The sequence below is a fragment of the Loxodonta africana genome, chromosome 2, assembly GCF_030014295.1.
Source record: "Loxodonta africana isolate mLoxAfr1 chromosome 2, mLoxAfr1.hap2, whole genome shotgun sequence".
In the NCBI taxonomy this organism is placed as follows: Eukaryota; Metazoa; Chordata; class Mammalia; order Proboscidea; family Elephantidae; genus Loxodonta; species Loxodonta africana.
The window spans coordinates 210,173,456-210,186,132 of NC_087343.1; the positions used below are offsets into that span (position 1 = coordinate 210,173,456).

Here is a 12,677-nt window from a genome sequence, read left to right on the forward strand (position 1 = left end):
TGATTTTGGCCCTTTTTTCTTTTTTGATGTGTGCATTTATTGATATAAATTGATCTCTGATCACTGCTTTCACTGTGTCCCAAAGGTTCTGATAGGAAGTGTTTTCATTCTCATTGGATTCTCTGAATTTCTTTATTCCATCTTTAATGTCTTCTATAATCCAGTCTTTTTTGATCAGGGTATTGTTCAGTTTCCAGGTGTTTGATTTCCTTTCCCTGCTTTTCCTGTTATTGATTTCCACTTTTATGGCCTTATGGTCAGAGAGGATGCTTTGAAATATTTCAATGTTTTGGATTCTGCTAAGGCTTGTTTTATGACCTAATATGTGGCCTATGCTGGAGAATGTTCCATGTGGACTAGGAAAGAAAGTATACTTGGTTGCTGTTGGGTGTTCTGTACATGTCCTTGAGGTCCAGTTGGGATTGTGGCATTTAGATCTTCCGTGTCTTTATTGAGCTTCTTTCTGGATGTCCTGTTCACCGAAAGTGGTGTGTCGAAGTCTCCTACTTTATTGTGGGGCTGTCTCTCTCACTTTTCAATGCTGATAGAGTTTGTTTTATGTATCTTGCAGCCCTGTCACTGGGTGCATAAATATTTAATATGGTTGTGTCTTCTTGGTATATTGTCATTTTAATCTTTAGTGTCCTTATCCTTCACGATGGATTTAACTTTAAAGCCTATTTTGTCAGAAAGTAATATTGCCACTCCTGCTCTTTTTTTGAATGTTGTTAGCTTGATATATTTTTTTCCATTGTTTGAATTTTTGTTTGTTTCTCTAAGTCTAAGGTGTGTCTCTTGTAGGCAGCATATAGACAAATCATGTTTTTTAATCCATTCTGTCACTCTCTGTCCCTTTATTGGTGCATTTAGTCCATTTATATTCAGTGTAATAATGGATAGGTATGAATTTAGTGCTATCACTTTGATGTGTTTTTATTGTTGTTGATGACAGTTTCTTTTTCCCAGTTAATTTTATGTGCTGAGTAGATTTTCTTTATATATTGTCCTTTCCTCACATTTGTTGTTGTTGATTTTGTTTCTGCTGCGTCTCTGTTTTTTTCTTGTATTTCAGTTTGATGTGTAGGATAGTTTGTCTCCTTTGTAGTTACCTTATTATTTACCTGTAGTTTTCTTAATTTAAACCTAACTTTTATTTTTTTGTATCACCTTATCTTCCTCTCCATATGGAAGATCTATGACTACATTTCTTAGTCTCTATTGTCTTAATGTTGTCTTCTTTTATATAACATTGCTTTTACTGTGTTTCGAGCATTTTTTAAAAATCTTTGTGTTTTTCATTGGCCTGCCTGGGTTGACTTCTGATTGCTCTGACTACTGTTCTAGTTTTGGGTTGATATTATTGATTTTCTAATTGAAGAGCTCCCTTTAGTATTTCTTGTAGTTTTAGTTTGGTTTTTACAATTTACCTAAACTTCTGTTTATCTGGAAATGTCCTGATTTCACCTTCATATTTGAGAGACAGCTTTGCTGGGTATATGATTCTTGGCTGGCAGTTTTTTTCCTTCAGTTTTTTAAATATGTTATCCAGTTGCCTTCTTGCCTGCATGGTTTCTGCCTAGTAGTCCGAGCTTATTGGCTCTCCTTTGTAGGTGACTTTTTGTTTATCCCTAGCTGCTCTTAAAATTCTCTCTTTATCTTTGGCTTTGGCAAGTTTGATTATAATATGTCTTGGTGACTTACTTTTCAGATCTAACTCATGTGGATTTCGATGAGCATCTTGGGTAGATATCTTCTCATCTTTCATGATATCGGGGACGTTTTCTGCCAAGAAATCTTCAACAATTCTCTCTGTATTTTCTGTTATCGTTCCCTGTTCTGGTACTCCAATCACTCATAGGTTATTTCTCTTAATGGAGTCCCACATGATTCTTAAGGTTTCTTCATTTTTAAATTTTTTTTGTCTGATTTTTCTTCAAATATATTAGTGCCAAGTTATTTATCTTCAAGTTCAGAGATTTTGCCTTCCACGTGCTCAATTCTGCTCCTCTGACTTTCTGTTGAGTTTTCTACATCTGCAATTTTATTGTTAATCTTCTGAATTTCTAATTGCTGTCTGTCTGTGGATTTTTCCGGGTTATTAAATTTTTCACTATATTCCTGAGTAATCTTTTTAATTTCTTCAGTTGCTTTATCTGTGTGTTCCTTGGCTTGTTCCGCGTATTGCCTCATTTCCTTCCTGATGTCTTGAAGGGTTCTGTGTATTAACCTTCTGTATTCTGCCTCTGGTAATTCCAGGAATGCACTTTCATCTAGAAGAGCCATCAATTCTTTGTTTTGAGTGGTTGTTGAGGCAATCATGGTCTGTTTCCTTATGTGACATGATATTGACTGTTGTCTCCGAGCCATCTGTAAGTTATTGTATTAGTTTATTTTATGTTTGCTTACTGTGTCATAGCTTCTTGCGTTGTTTTGTTTTGATGTGCCCAAATAGGTTGCTTGAGTCAGCTAGCTTCACTATTTTCTCTTTGGAGCCCTGATGTCCTATCCCCAGATGGCTATAGCTGTTATCAGGTATATCAGTCTAGGAGTCCAGTCTCTTTTCTTCTATGAATTCAGCCTAGGTTTCCAGGTAGCTGATCATCAAGTGTGTGGTACCAGCTCTGTCCTACAGTCTTAAAGGGGCAGGGGTGATTGGTATAGGTACGGTATCTGGTTGCAGCAGGGAGTCACACTCTGAACAAGGCAGGGGGCTGAGAATTGTTCCCCACATGTCTCTGAGGAAAGCATGTCCCTGATCCCCAGAATGTAGAGGTGGGTGGTTTCTGCAGACAGACCATGGGCACCCAATGTTTTTGGTTGTAAGGTCTGGGAGGTACCAGTTATCCTTGGACCCCTGTCGCAGGTGGCTGGGTGACCTGAGTGGAGCTACCAGTCCTTAGGCCCCTCGTGGGTAGGTGAGGACCCTGTTTATTAGCAAAGCAACGTCGAACATCAGACACCCACCTCTCCGCCGCACAACTGCAGCAGTTGGAGTCTGCCAACAGGAGCCTATTTTGCTGAAATAGGCTCACACAGGTCCGTGAAGATGGGAAAGGTATCAAAGTCCACGGACTGTTTATGCCTGGACAGAAGCCGTTTCTGTCCTGAGCTCCTCCAGTTAGTTGACCAGGCAAATTATCTTTTCCCCCAGTGGCAATTTTTTTCTTTTTCCAAGGCCAGGAGGATGGCTCTAGGTGCTCAACAGGGCCTCTCTCAGGCCCAGGGAATTCAGCCACTGAAGCTGGCTTGGGGGCGGGGAGCACGGTAAAACTTACCCAAGTACTTAGCTTTTGCTGAGAGCACCGTTCTTCTCTGGTTCCGGAGGTGTGAGTAGGCTGTGTGGCTGGCTACTTCCCTCTGAGGAAACTGTGGCTGAATGCCAGCACCAACCCGCCCCCGCCGCTCTGGGAATGGTAATTGAGGGCTGCCCGCCATTCAGGTTTGGTAACTCCTGTTCGCTTCTGAACCATCTCTTCCTCCCTCACCCCTCAGTTCGTTTTCTAAGGTTGCCTGTGTTGCTCCCAGCTTTTCATAAATATACTTGTTTTACCTGTTTTTTCAGGTCTTCGTTGTAAAGAGGGCTTGCCGTAAGCATCTATCTGTTCCATCATCTTGGCTCCACCTTGGTCTTTCGAGTTAGAATTTTGTTCTACATATTTCTCCAGCTCTGTCCGGGACCCTCTGTTGTGATCCCTGTCAGAGCAGTCAGTGGTGGTAGCCGGGCACTATCTCATTGTACTGGACTCAGTCTTGTAGAGGCCGTGGAAGCTGTGGTCTGTTTAGTCCTTTGGAGTAATCTTTCCCTTGTATTTTTAGTTTTCTTCATTCTTCCTTGCTCCCGAAGAGGTGAGACCGGTGGTGTATCCTAGATGGTCACTCACAAGCTTCTTAAGACCCTAGACGCTACTCACCGAAGTAGAATGTAGAGCATATTCTTTATAAACTATGTTATATCAGTTCAGCTAGATATTCCCTGAGATCATGGTCCCCAAAGCCCTCAGCCCAGCAGTTTGGTCCCTCAGGAAGTTTGGATGTGTCTATGGAGCTACCATGGCCTCAGATGCAAGGTTCTTGATATTAAGGAGCTTTTTTAAAAAAAAATAACAGTGTGTTTTTTGGTGAAGATACACAGGAATTTAGGTTCCCATTCAGTAGTTCTTACGCAAATTATTCATTGACGTTGTTACATTCTTCACAGTGAGTGAACATTCTCTCATTATTTCTGTTCTGGTCGTTCCATTTATCTAGTTTCTGCCCCCTTACATTCTCATCTTTGTTTTAAAGTAATTGTTGACCGTTTGGTTTCAGTTAAGGAGCTTTTAATTTAATTGCGTGGTGAAGAGGTAACTCAATCCCTGTTGGAAGCATATATGTATATATCTTTACTTCCTATGGAAACATTGATGAGAGACATGAAAGTCACATTCAGGAAGGTTTCTCAGAGGAGAGGATTGCTTCAGCTGAGTGTTGAAGAAAGAGTTAGCAAGAAGAAGAAGTAAAAGAATGGTTTTTTTAGGCAAAGGAAACCCCGTATATAAAGTCATGGAAGAGTGACCCACTAAAGGAACTCTAATATGTACCTGCCTAGTATGGTAGCTCTTAGCCCACCATGGCTACCTAAATTTACATTTGTTAGAATTAAATGAAATTTAAAATTTAGTTCCTTAGTCACACTAGCCACATTTCAAGTGCTCAGTAGTCATATATGGCAAGTGGCTACCATACTGAACAGCCCAGATATAGAACTTTTTTGTGATTGAAGAAGTTCTTTTGGGCAGGGCTTCTGTAAGTCATTCAGTCTGGCAAGTATAGAGAGCATTTGTAGAGTATTGAGGGGAAATACTGCTAGAGAGGTAGACAGAGGCTGCATCTTGAAGGGATTTGGGTACTGAGCGAAAGAGTCTGAACTTTGTCGTTAAGCTGTGGTGAGCCGTTTGAATGATTTCAGGTGGAAGAGTGATACGATCCAGTGTGTGTTTTAGCTACATTCTTCTAAACCTAGGTGGAAGGCTACATTGTAAATAGAGAGTGGAGAGCTCTCTCTACTACAGGTTAGAGAACAACCCTGAGACTATTGCAGCTTTTTCCTCCTTCTTTGGTCTGAACCAAGACAGCAGTTGAAAAAGAGAAGAGGAGGGGCCAGGTAAGAGAAAGATAAAGAGGGCAGAATTTGCAGGTCTTGGAGATTGATTGAATTTGGGTCTTAAAGAAGAGGGACACCTTGATGATGACTTAGTGGATGGATGATGGTGAAGTAAAGTACTTTCGAGTATAAAGAAGATGAGTTAATATTGTACAGGTGTGGATATATTGTATAGGCAAGTGAATATAGAGCTCTAAAGCTTGGCGGTACAGTGGTTAAGTGCCCAGCTGCTAACTGAAACGTTGTGGTTCGAACCCACTGGCCGTTCTTCAGGAGAAAGATGTGTCCTTCTGCTCCCTTAAAGATTGCAGGCTTGGAGTTCCTATGGGGCAATTCTGCTATGTCCTATAGGATCACTGTGAGAGAGAATTGACAACAGTGGGTTTTAGAGCTCGTCCTGTAGGATCACTGTGAGTCAGAATTGACAATAGTGGGTTTTAGAGCTCATCAGAGAGAATCTAGGCTGGAGATAACAAGATTGGAAGTCATCATATAAATGATAGTTGAAGGCATGAGGGTGACAGTGGTCACTAGGGTGAATATAGGAAATGTGAGGAGTAGAGAGTCCAGGGTGGACCCTTGAGGAATTCCATACTTTACCACTTCCCTCTAAGGGGTGAATGAGAGACAGGTACCCCCAAAAGAGTTTGAGCCCCAAAGAGTAGGAGGAAAAAACCAGAGAGAGTGGGATCACCAAATGAAAGAGTGTTAAAAGAATGGTTTGCAGGGTAGATGTAGCAGATAATCAAGTAATGTAGGGATAGAGGAAGTATCCACGGGACTTAGCAATGGGAAGTCACTGTAAATTTAATAAATGCAGTTTTATTGGAGATTTGAAGGCAGAAGGTGAATTATGGTAAATTAAGGGATATATAGGAGGTGAGGAATTTGAGTCAGTGAGGATTAATAATTTCAAGAAACATTGCTAAGAAGTGAAGAAGAAAGAGAAGCTGATAATTAGTGTCATAGAGATTCGAGATGTGAGAAAATTAAGAATGCTTATATGTGGACAGAAATAAAGCCAGAATAAAGGGAGAGGGTGAAAATATTAGGAGCAGAGGGGAGTTAATCAGGATCCTTGAGGAGGTAGGAGAAAATGGAAGGCAGAGAGCGTAGGTAGAGAGATTCACTTTGAATGAGAGGAGAGGCATCTCTTGTACCGAGATGGGAAGGGAGGACCCAGGGTAGTTGTGAATGTAGATCATTTTATAGCAGGGGAAGAAATTAAGAAAGTTCTTGCTGAAACCACTGGAAAGAAATTAGATAGTTGGAATCTCAACTCAACTGCATTATACCTATGTAATATTGGGCAAATTACCTAATTTTCTGAGCTTTGTTTATTTATATGTGAAATGGGATTCAGAATAGGACTGTGAAGAAAAATAAAGTTGGATAACAAATGGAAAACTCTTAACAGTGCCTAGGCCATGATCGATACTCAGTAGTGTTAGTCCTTCCATCTCCCCTTCTCTTTATAATCTTTAGGCCTGAGGGCTCATCAAGAACTTATTTATAAGGAGATTTGAGACTGATTTCATTGCACAGTGATTCAGAGGAGCAGTGACAGTGAACTGGCTGCTTAAGGCTTGGGTTTAAAGAGCATTACGTGGTCTTTTTCCTTTTCTTAAATATAAGCAGTGGTTGAACCGGGTGATATGAGAGTGAGCACAATAAGTTAGAAAGTTCATTGTTTTTGAAAACCATTGTGTTAGCAAGACATTCAGTTAGAGTTGTTACTTAGCGTCCTTGAACTAGGCAAATGCCAGAAAATATATAGCTGGGTCTGCTTAAGTATTTGTTTAAATATGTTTATATACTTTTCTATTGTTCCTACCCTGTCTCCCACAGACAAACCACCTCCTCCCCCTAACAAAACAAAAACAAAAAGCACACCCGCACCTGTAAAAGTTTTCCAAACCTTCCTTTCTGTGAGTGTGAACAAATCTCTAGTCTTAACTGCAATTATTTTACCGATTTCACTGTTCTTTTATATAATATGGTCTCCTGCTCTCCTGTTTGTAATGTTTTCTTCATTGTAGCTTTAAAACTCTTTTTGTGTAGGATGTCACTAATTTAAAGTCCCTGTGTTTAATAATTAAATTGAAAAAAAAAATTGAGTGTTTGTTTTGCTAGACCATGAGTTGGAGACTTGAGATATTGGCATGATAAAAACTTAGCCACTCAGACATTTCAGGAAAGGCAAGACTGGACATTCGATAAGTAGATAGTATATTTTTAAGTATCACTTTTGGAAAACATTTTAGAAGTCTTTATGCAAAGGTGCATTTGAACTGTCCTTTTCTAAGGGGAAGATATTCCAAGAGTTTTGTTTTTTTTTTTTTAAACTTTTAGATTGTATTGAACTTTATGCCCACTTTTATGGGGGAAAAAATCTATTAAAGCTAATGGCTATTCTGATTTGTATTGGATAATCAGGCCACTTTTAATTTTATGTTGTTAATTTTAGTCCCTTCCAGATATGCAGCATATTCAGGAAGAAAACTTATCTTCCCCACCATTGGGTCCTCCCAACTATCTGCAAGTGTCCAAAGATTCTGCCAGTACTAGTAGCAAGAACTCTTCTTGTGACACGGATGACTTTGTTTTGGTTCCACACAACATCTCGTCAGACCACTCATGTGAGAATCTTTTCTACTTGTACACGTTGTATTTCTTAATTTACTAGACTAGCACTTTTTTAATCTTTATTTCACAGTCTTGTTTAGGGCACCTTTTCAAACAGGCATTTTATTTAGTTGTTTAGATTTCCAAAATTATATACTTAACTTTTCTAAGATCTGTTCAGTCATCTTCCATAAAACAGTTTGGATATGAAGTAGATAGAAACATTATAGGAAATGATCTCAAATTACTTGAATTGTAGCTAAACAGAAAGAAGTGGAGAAGCCAGTAGGATGAGCAAAATTAACTTTAAGACAAATTAAAGGAAGAACTAATTTGGGAAAAAACATAAGAGTCAAAGAGTCTTAAAAACAATCTGAGTATCCTTTAGAATATACTTACATAAGTTCAAGAGTGTGCTTCATAAATATATAGGAAGAATTTTTATAAAGGAATGAGAACACATATGTTCTTTGAAATACTAAAGGGTACCAGGAAACCTACAGAAAAGAAAAGTTGGGCAAAACCATTAAAAAGAAGGGACTGTGGCTTGTTTGTGAAGGAATAAGATTAGAAAAACTGGAAATTTGGTTACTTTAAAAATCTAATAGCGAGCATTGACTATGCAGGTATGGATGGTAGGAGAAGTTTATACAGAGGTCTATTTAGTTGTTTGTCAAATACTTATTTTTATTTATTTTAATGTCTTTTTATGGTGGTGCAAATGGTTAAGTGCAGTGCTACTGACCAAAAGATTGGCAGTTCAAACCCACCCAAAGGCACTTTGGAAGAAAGACCTGGTTATCTGCTTCTGAAAAGACACAGCCTTAAAAATTTATGGAGCACAATTCTACCCTGACACAAATGGGGTCACCATGATTCAGAATTGAGTTGACAGCAGCTGTGGGGTTTTTTTTTTTTGGTTGTTGTTGTTGTTTTTAATGCCAGGCACTGGCTAGTTGTGAAAACTGTATTCCTGAGACTAAAAACCTGCAGGATTTATTGGGGGAGGGAAAACATGGCCATTACAGCAGTAGTATATGGTAGTTTATGATCATTGAGATTGGGAGTTACCTTTAAAAATCATCCAGCACAGGGTTTTATTTCTTTAAAAAAAATAATTAAAACTTTTAAAATTATGAAATATTTTAAACAGAAAACACAGGAGATACTCAAGTTACCCACCATCCTGATTTTTATAAGTGTCAATGTTTTGAGATACTGGCTTTGTATTTCTGATGCGTTGAACACTAATGACCAAAGACCAGACAAGTTATCAGATGACATCAAAGACATCATATATGAAGATAGCAAAAAGTCATTAAAAAAACAGGAAAGAGAAAAGACCAAAATAGGTGTCAGAAGAGACTCTGAAACTGGCACTTGAATGTAGTAGAGTAGCTAAAGCAAATGAAAGAAATGACCAAATAAAAGAGCTGAACAGAAGATTTCAAGGGGTGGCTTGGGAAGACAAAGTAAAATATTAAAATGAAATGTGCAAAGACTTGGAGTTAGAAAACCAAAAGGGAAGAACACACTTGACATTTCTCAAGCTGAAAAGACCTGAAGAAAAAATTGAAGCTTCAAGGTGCAGTATTGAAGGATTCTATGGGCAAAATGTTGAACGACCTAGGAAGCATCAAAAGAAGATGGAAGAAATGCACAGAGTCACTGTACCAAAAAGAGCTGGTCGACATTCAGCCATCTCAGGAGGTAGCATATGATCAAGAATGGATGGTACTAAAGGAAGAAGTCCAAACTGCATGGAAGGTGTCAGTGAAAAACAAGGCTCCAGGAATTCATGGAATACCAATTGAGATATTTCAACAAACACATGCAGCGCTAGAGGTGTTCACTCATCTATACTGAGAAATTTGGAAGACAGCTATCTGGCCAACCAGTCGGAAGAGATCCATATTCATGTCAGTTCCAAAGAGGGGTGACGCAACAGGATGCAGAAATTATAGAACAATATCATTAATATCACACAGAAGTAAAATTTGCTGAAGATAATTAAAAAATGGTTGCAGCAGTACATTGACAGGGATCTGCCAGAAAGTTAAGCCAGATTCGGAAGAGGACATGGAATGAGGTATGTCATTGCTGATGCCTGTTGGATTTTGGCTGAAAGCAGAGAATACTAGAAAGATGTTTACCTGTGTTCTGTTGACTATGCAAAGGCATTTGACTGTGTGGATCATAACAAATTATGGCTAACATTGCAAAGAATGGAAATTCCAGAACACTTAATTGTGTTCAGAAAGAACAAGAGGGTACTGCATGGTTTAAAATCAGGAAGGGTGTGTACCAGGGTTGTATCCTTTCACCATACTTACTCAGTCTGTATGCTGAGCAAATAATCCAAGAAGCCAGACTGTATGCAGAAGAATGCAGTATCAGGATTGGAGGAAGACTCATTAACAACCTGCAATATGCAGATGACACAACCCTGCTTGTGGAAAGTGAGAACTTGAAGCACTTACTGATGAAGATCAAAGACTACAGCTTTCAGTATGGATTATACCTCAACATAAAGAAAACAAAAACCCTCACAACTGGACCAATAGCAACATCATGATAAAGGAAGAAAATATTGAAGTTGTCAAGGATTTCATTTTACTTGGATCCACAGTCAACACCTATGGAAGTAGTAGTCAGGAAATCAAATGACGTATTGCATTGAGTAAGTCAAAACCCTCACAACTGGACCAATAGCAACATCATGATAAAGGAAGAAAATATTGAAGTTGTCAAGGATTTCATTTTACTTGGATCCACAGTCAACACCTATGGAAGTAGTAGTCAGGAAATCAAATGACGTATTGCATTGAGTAAGTCTGCAAAGACATCTTTAAAGTGTTAAAAGCAACGTCACTTTGAGGACTAAGGTGGGTCTGACCTAAGCCATGGTATTTTCAGTCGTATCGTATGCATGTGAAAGCTGGACAATGAATAAGAAAGAACGAAGAAGAATTGATGCCTTTGAATTATGGTGTTGACAAAGAATATTAAGTATACCATGGACTGCCAGAAGAATGAACAAGTCTGTCTTGAAAGAAATGCAGTCGGAATGCTCCTTGGAAGTGAGGATGGTGAGACTTTGTCTCATGTAATTTGGACATGTTATCAGCAGGGACTAGTCCCTGGAGAAGGATATCATGCTTGGTAAAGTGGAGGGTCAGCAAAAGAGAGGAAGACCCTTAACAAGGTGAATTGACACAGTGACTGCAACAATGGGCTCAAACATAGCAACGATTATGAGCATGGCACAGGACCAGGCAGTGTCATACGAAGGGTCGCTATGAGTTGAAACCAACTGGACAGCACCTAACAAAAACAGTAGGTACTACTAAAGTCCCTTTTCCTTTCTATTGTTGCCAGAAGCATATTCTTCCTGTGGATATTTTTGTACTTCTGCATATGCCTGTACCCATATTTAATGTAATTTTACAGTTATTTTGGATGTATTGCGTCTCCCCAAAATAAGTGTTTTAAATCCTAACATTTGTACTTGTGGGTGTAATCCCATAGGGATTAGGGTTTTCTTTATTATGTTAATGAGGCTATATCAGTGTAGGATGTATTTTAAGCCAGTCACATTCAAGATATAAAAGGGGCAGATCAGGTGCAGAGAAGCAAGCAGAGATGAGGGAAGATAAATGCCAGGCCACATGAAGATGGTCAAGGAACTAAGGATCAGAAGCTGAAAAGAGGCAAGAATCTTCTCCCAGAGCCAACAGAAAGAGAAAGCCTTCCCCTAGAGCTGGCACCTTGAATTCGGACTTCTAGCCTCCCATACTGTGAGAATATTAAATTCTGTTTGTTAAAGTGTGGTGTGATGAATCACTTTTGTGTGTCCTTTCTTGCCTTGGTCTTATAACTCCCACCCAAGTAACCAGGTGGGACTGTGCAGATAGGATAATTGTGGCCCACCAAAGGGATTGATCAGTTTTGCCATCCTGCTGGACTTGAGATGAGCCATCCCAGAGGTGGGAAAAAGAGGATCCCACCATCACCAAGGAGGGGGAGCCAGGCGCAGAGTATGTCTTTTGGACCCAGGATCCCTGTGCCGAGAAGCTCCTGGAACCAGGAGACAGAGAGAGGGAGAGAGAGCTAGCTCTTAACACTGAAGACAATGAGAAGTGGTGGCAGAGAAATGGCAGAGTAGAGACTGGCAGGAGATGACATGGTGGGTTTCCCAGCCCATGAAGTGAGAGGGCTGAGTGTCTTTGGGCAGGAGGCTTGCTGGCATAGTAGGGTGCCTCTGGGCCCTTATCACCTGAACTAAAAGAGCTTTAACACTTGCCAGAGCAGAACAGAGGATCAGAGCCAGGGAGAAGCCTGCCTGCGAGCATGGCAGAGAAGAGGCTGTCCGGATAGAATAACTGTATCTTGGGCATTCCTGAACCTGAACTGTAACCTGTTACTTCTCTAGTAAACGCTGTAACTGTGAGTATTGTCTGTGAGTTCTGTGTGGCCACTACAGTGAATTACCAAACCCAGCACAGAAGTAGAGAGTACCAAGGGAGAGATGGTTGGTGTCAGAAATAGTAAGTAAAGATGGCAGAGAGAGGAGGCATATCTGACCTCCCCTTCACAGCAATCAGCCTTGGACTGTTGACCTTGATTCTCCTTCCCCCTTGTGAAGTTAGAGGAGGAAGTCAGACACCACCACACCGTTTTTATGTAAAGCTGGGTCTATTGTAGGTAGGGCCACTATGACTCTACAGCACCTAACAACAACAACAACAGATAAAGACAACAGTTTAAAATATGTGGTATGCAAAATGTTTGCTTCTGCCCATTCACTCATCTAGCTATGTATCTAGTTTATTTATCTTAATATTTTAATTTTTATTGCAGCTGTATCAGTATACCTGTTTTCCAGCTGATCGATACTTGGACTATTTCT

The 12,677-nt window shown here is 39.7% G+C and overlaps 1 protein-coding gene across 10 annotated transcripts in view; it reads left to right on the plus strand.

Annotated features, from left to right (window-relative positions):
• ULK2 (unc-51 like autophagy activating kinase 2) overlaps positions 1-12,677 on the plus strand; it is a 178,814-nt gene that overhangs the window by 63,575 nt on the left and 102,562 nt on the right. For all 10 annotated transcript variants that reach the window (XR_010321043.1, XM_064279347.1, XM_064279349.1 and 7 more), the window contains one exon: positions 7,611-7,782. Coding sequence is in view for 9 of the 10 variants with exons in the window: in XM_064279347.1 (XP_064135417.1) it covers positions 7,611-7,782 (172 nt within the window). In the remaining variant the exon portion in view is untranslated. The remainder of the gene's footprint in view (positions 1-7,610; positions 7,783-12,677) is intronic.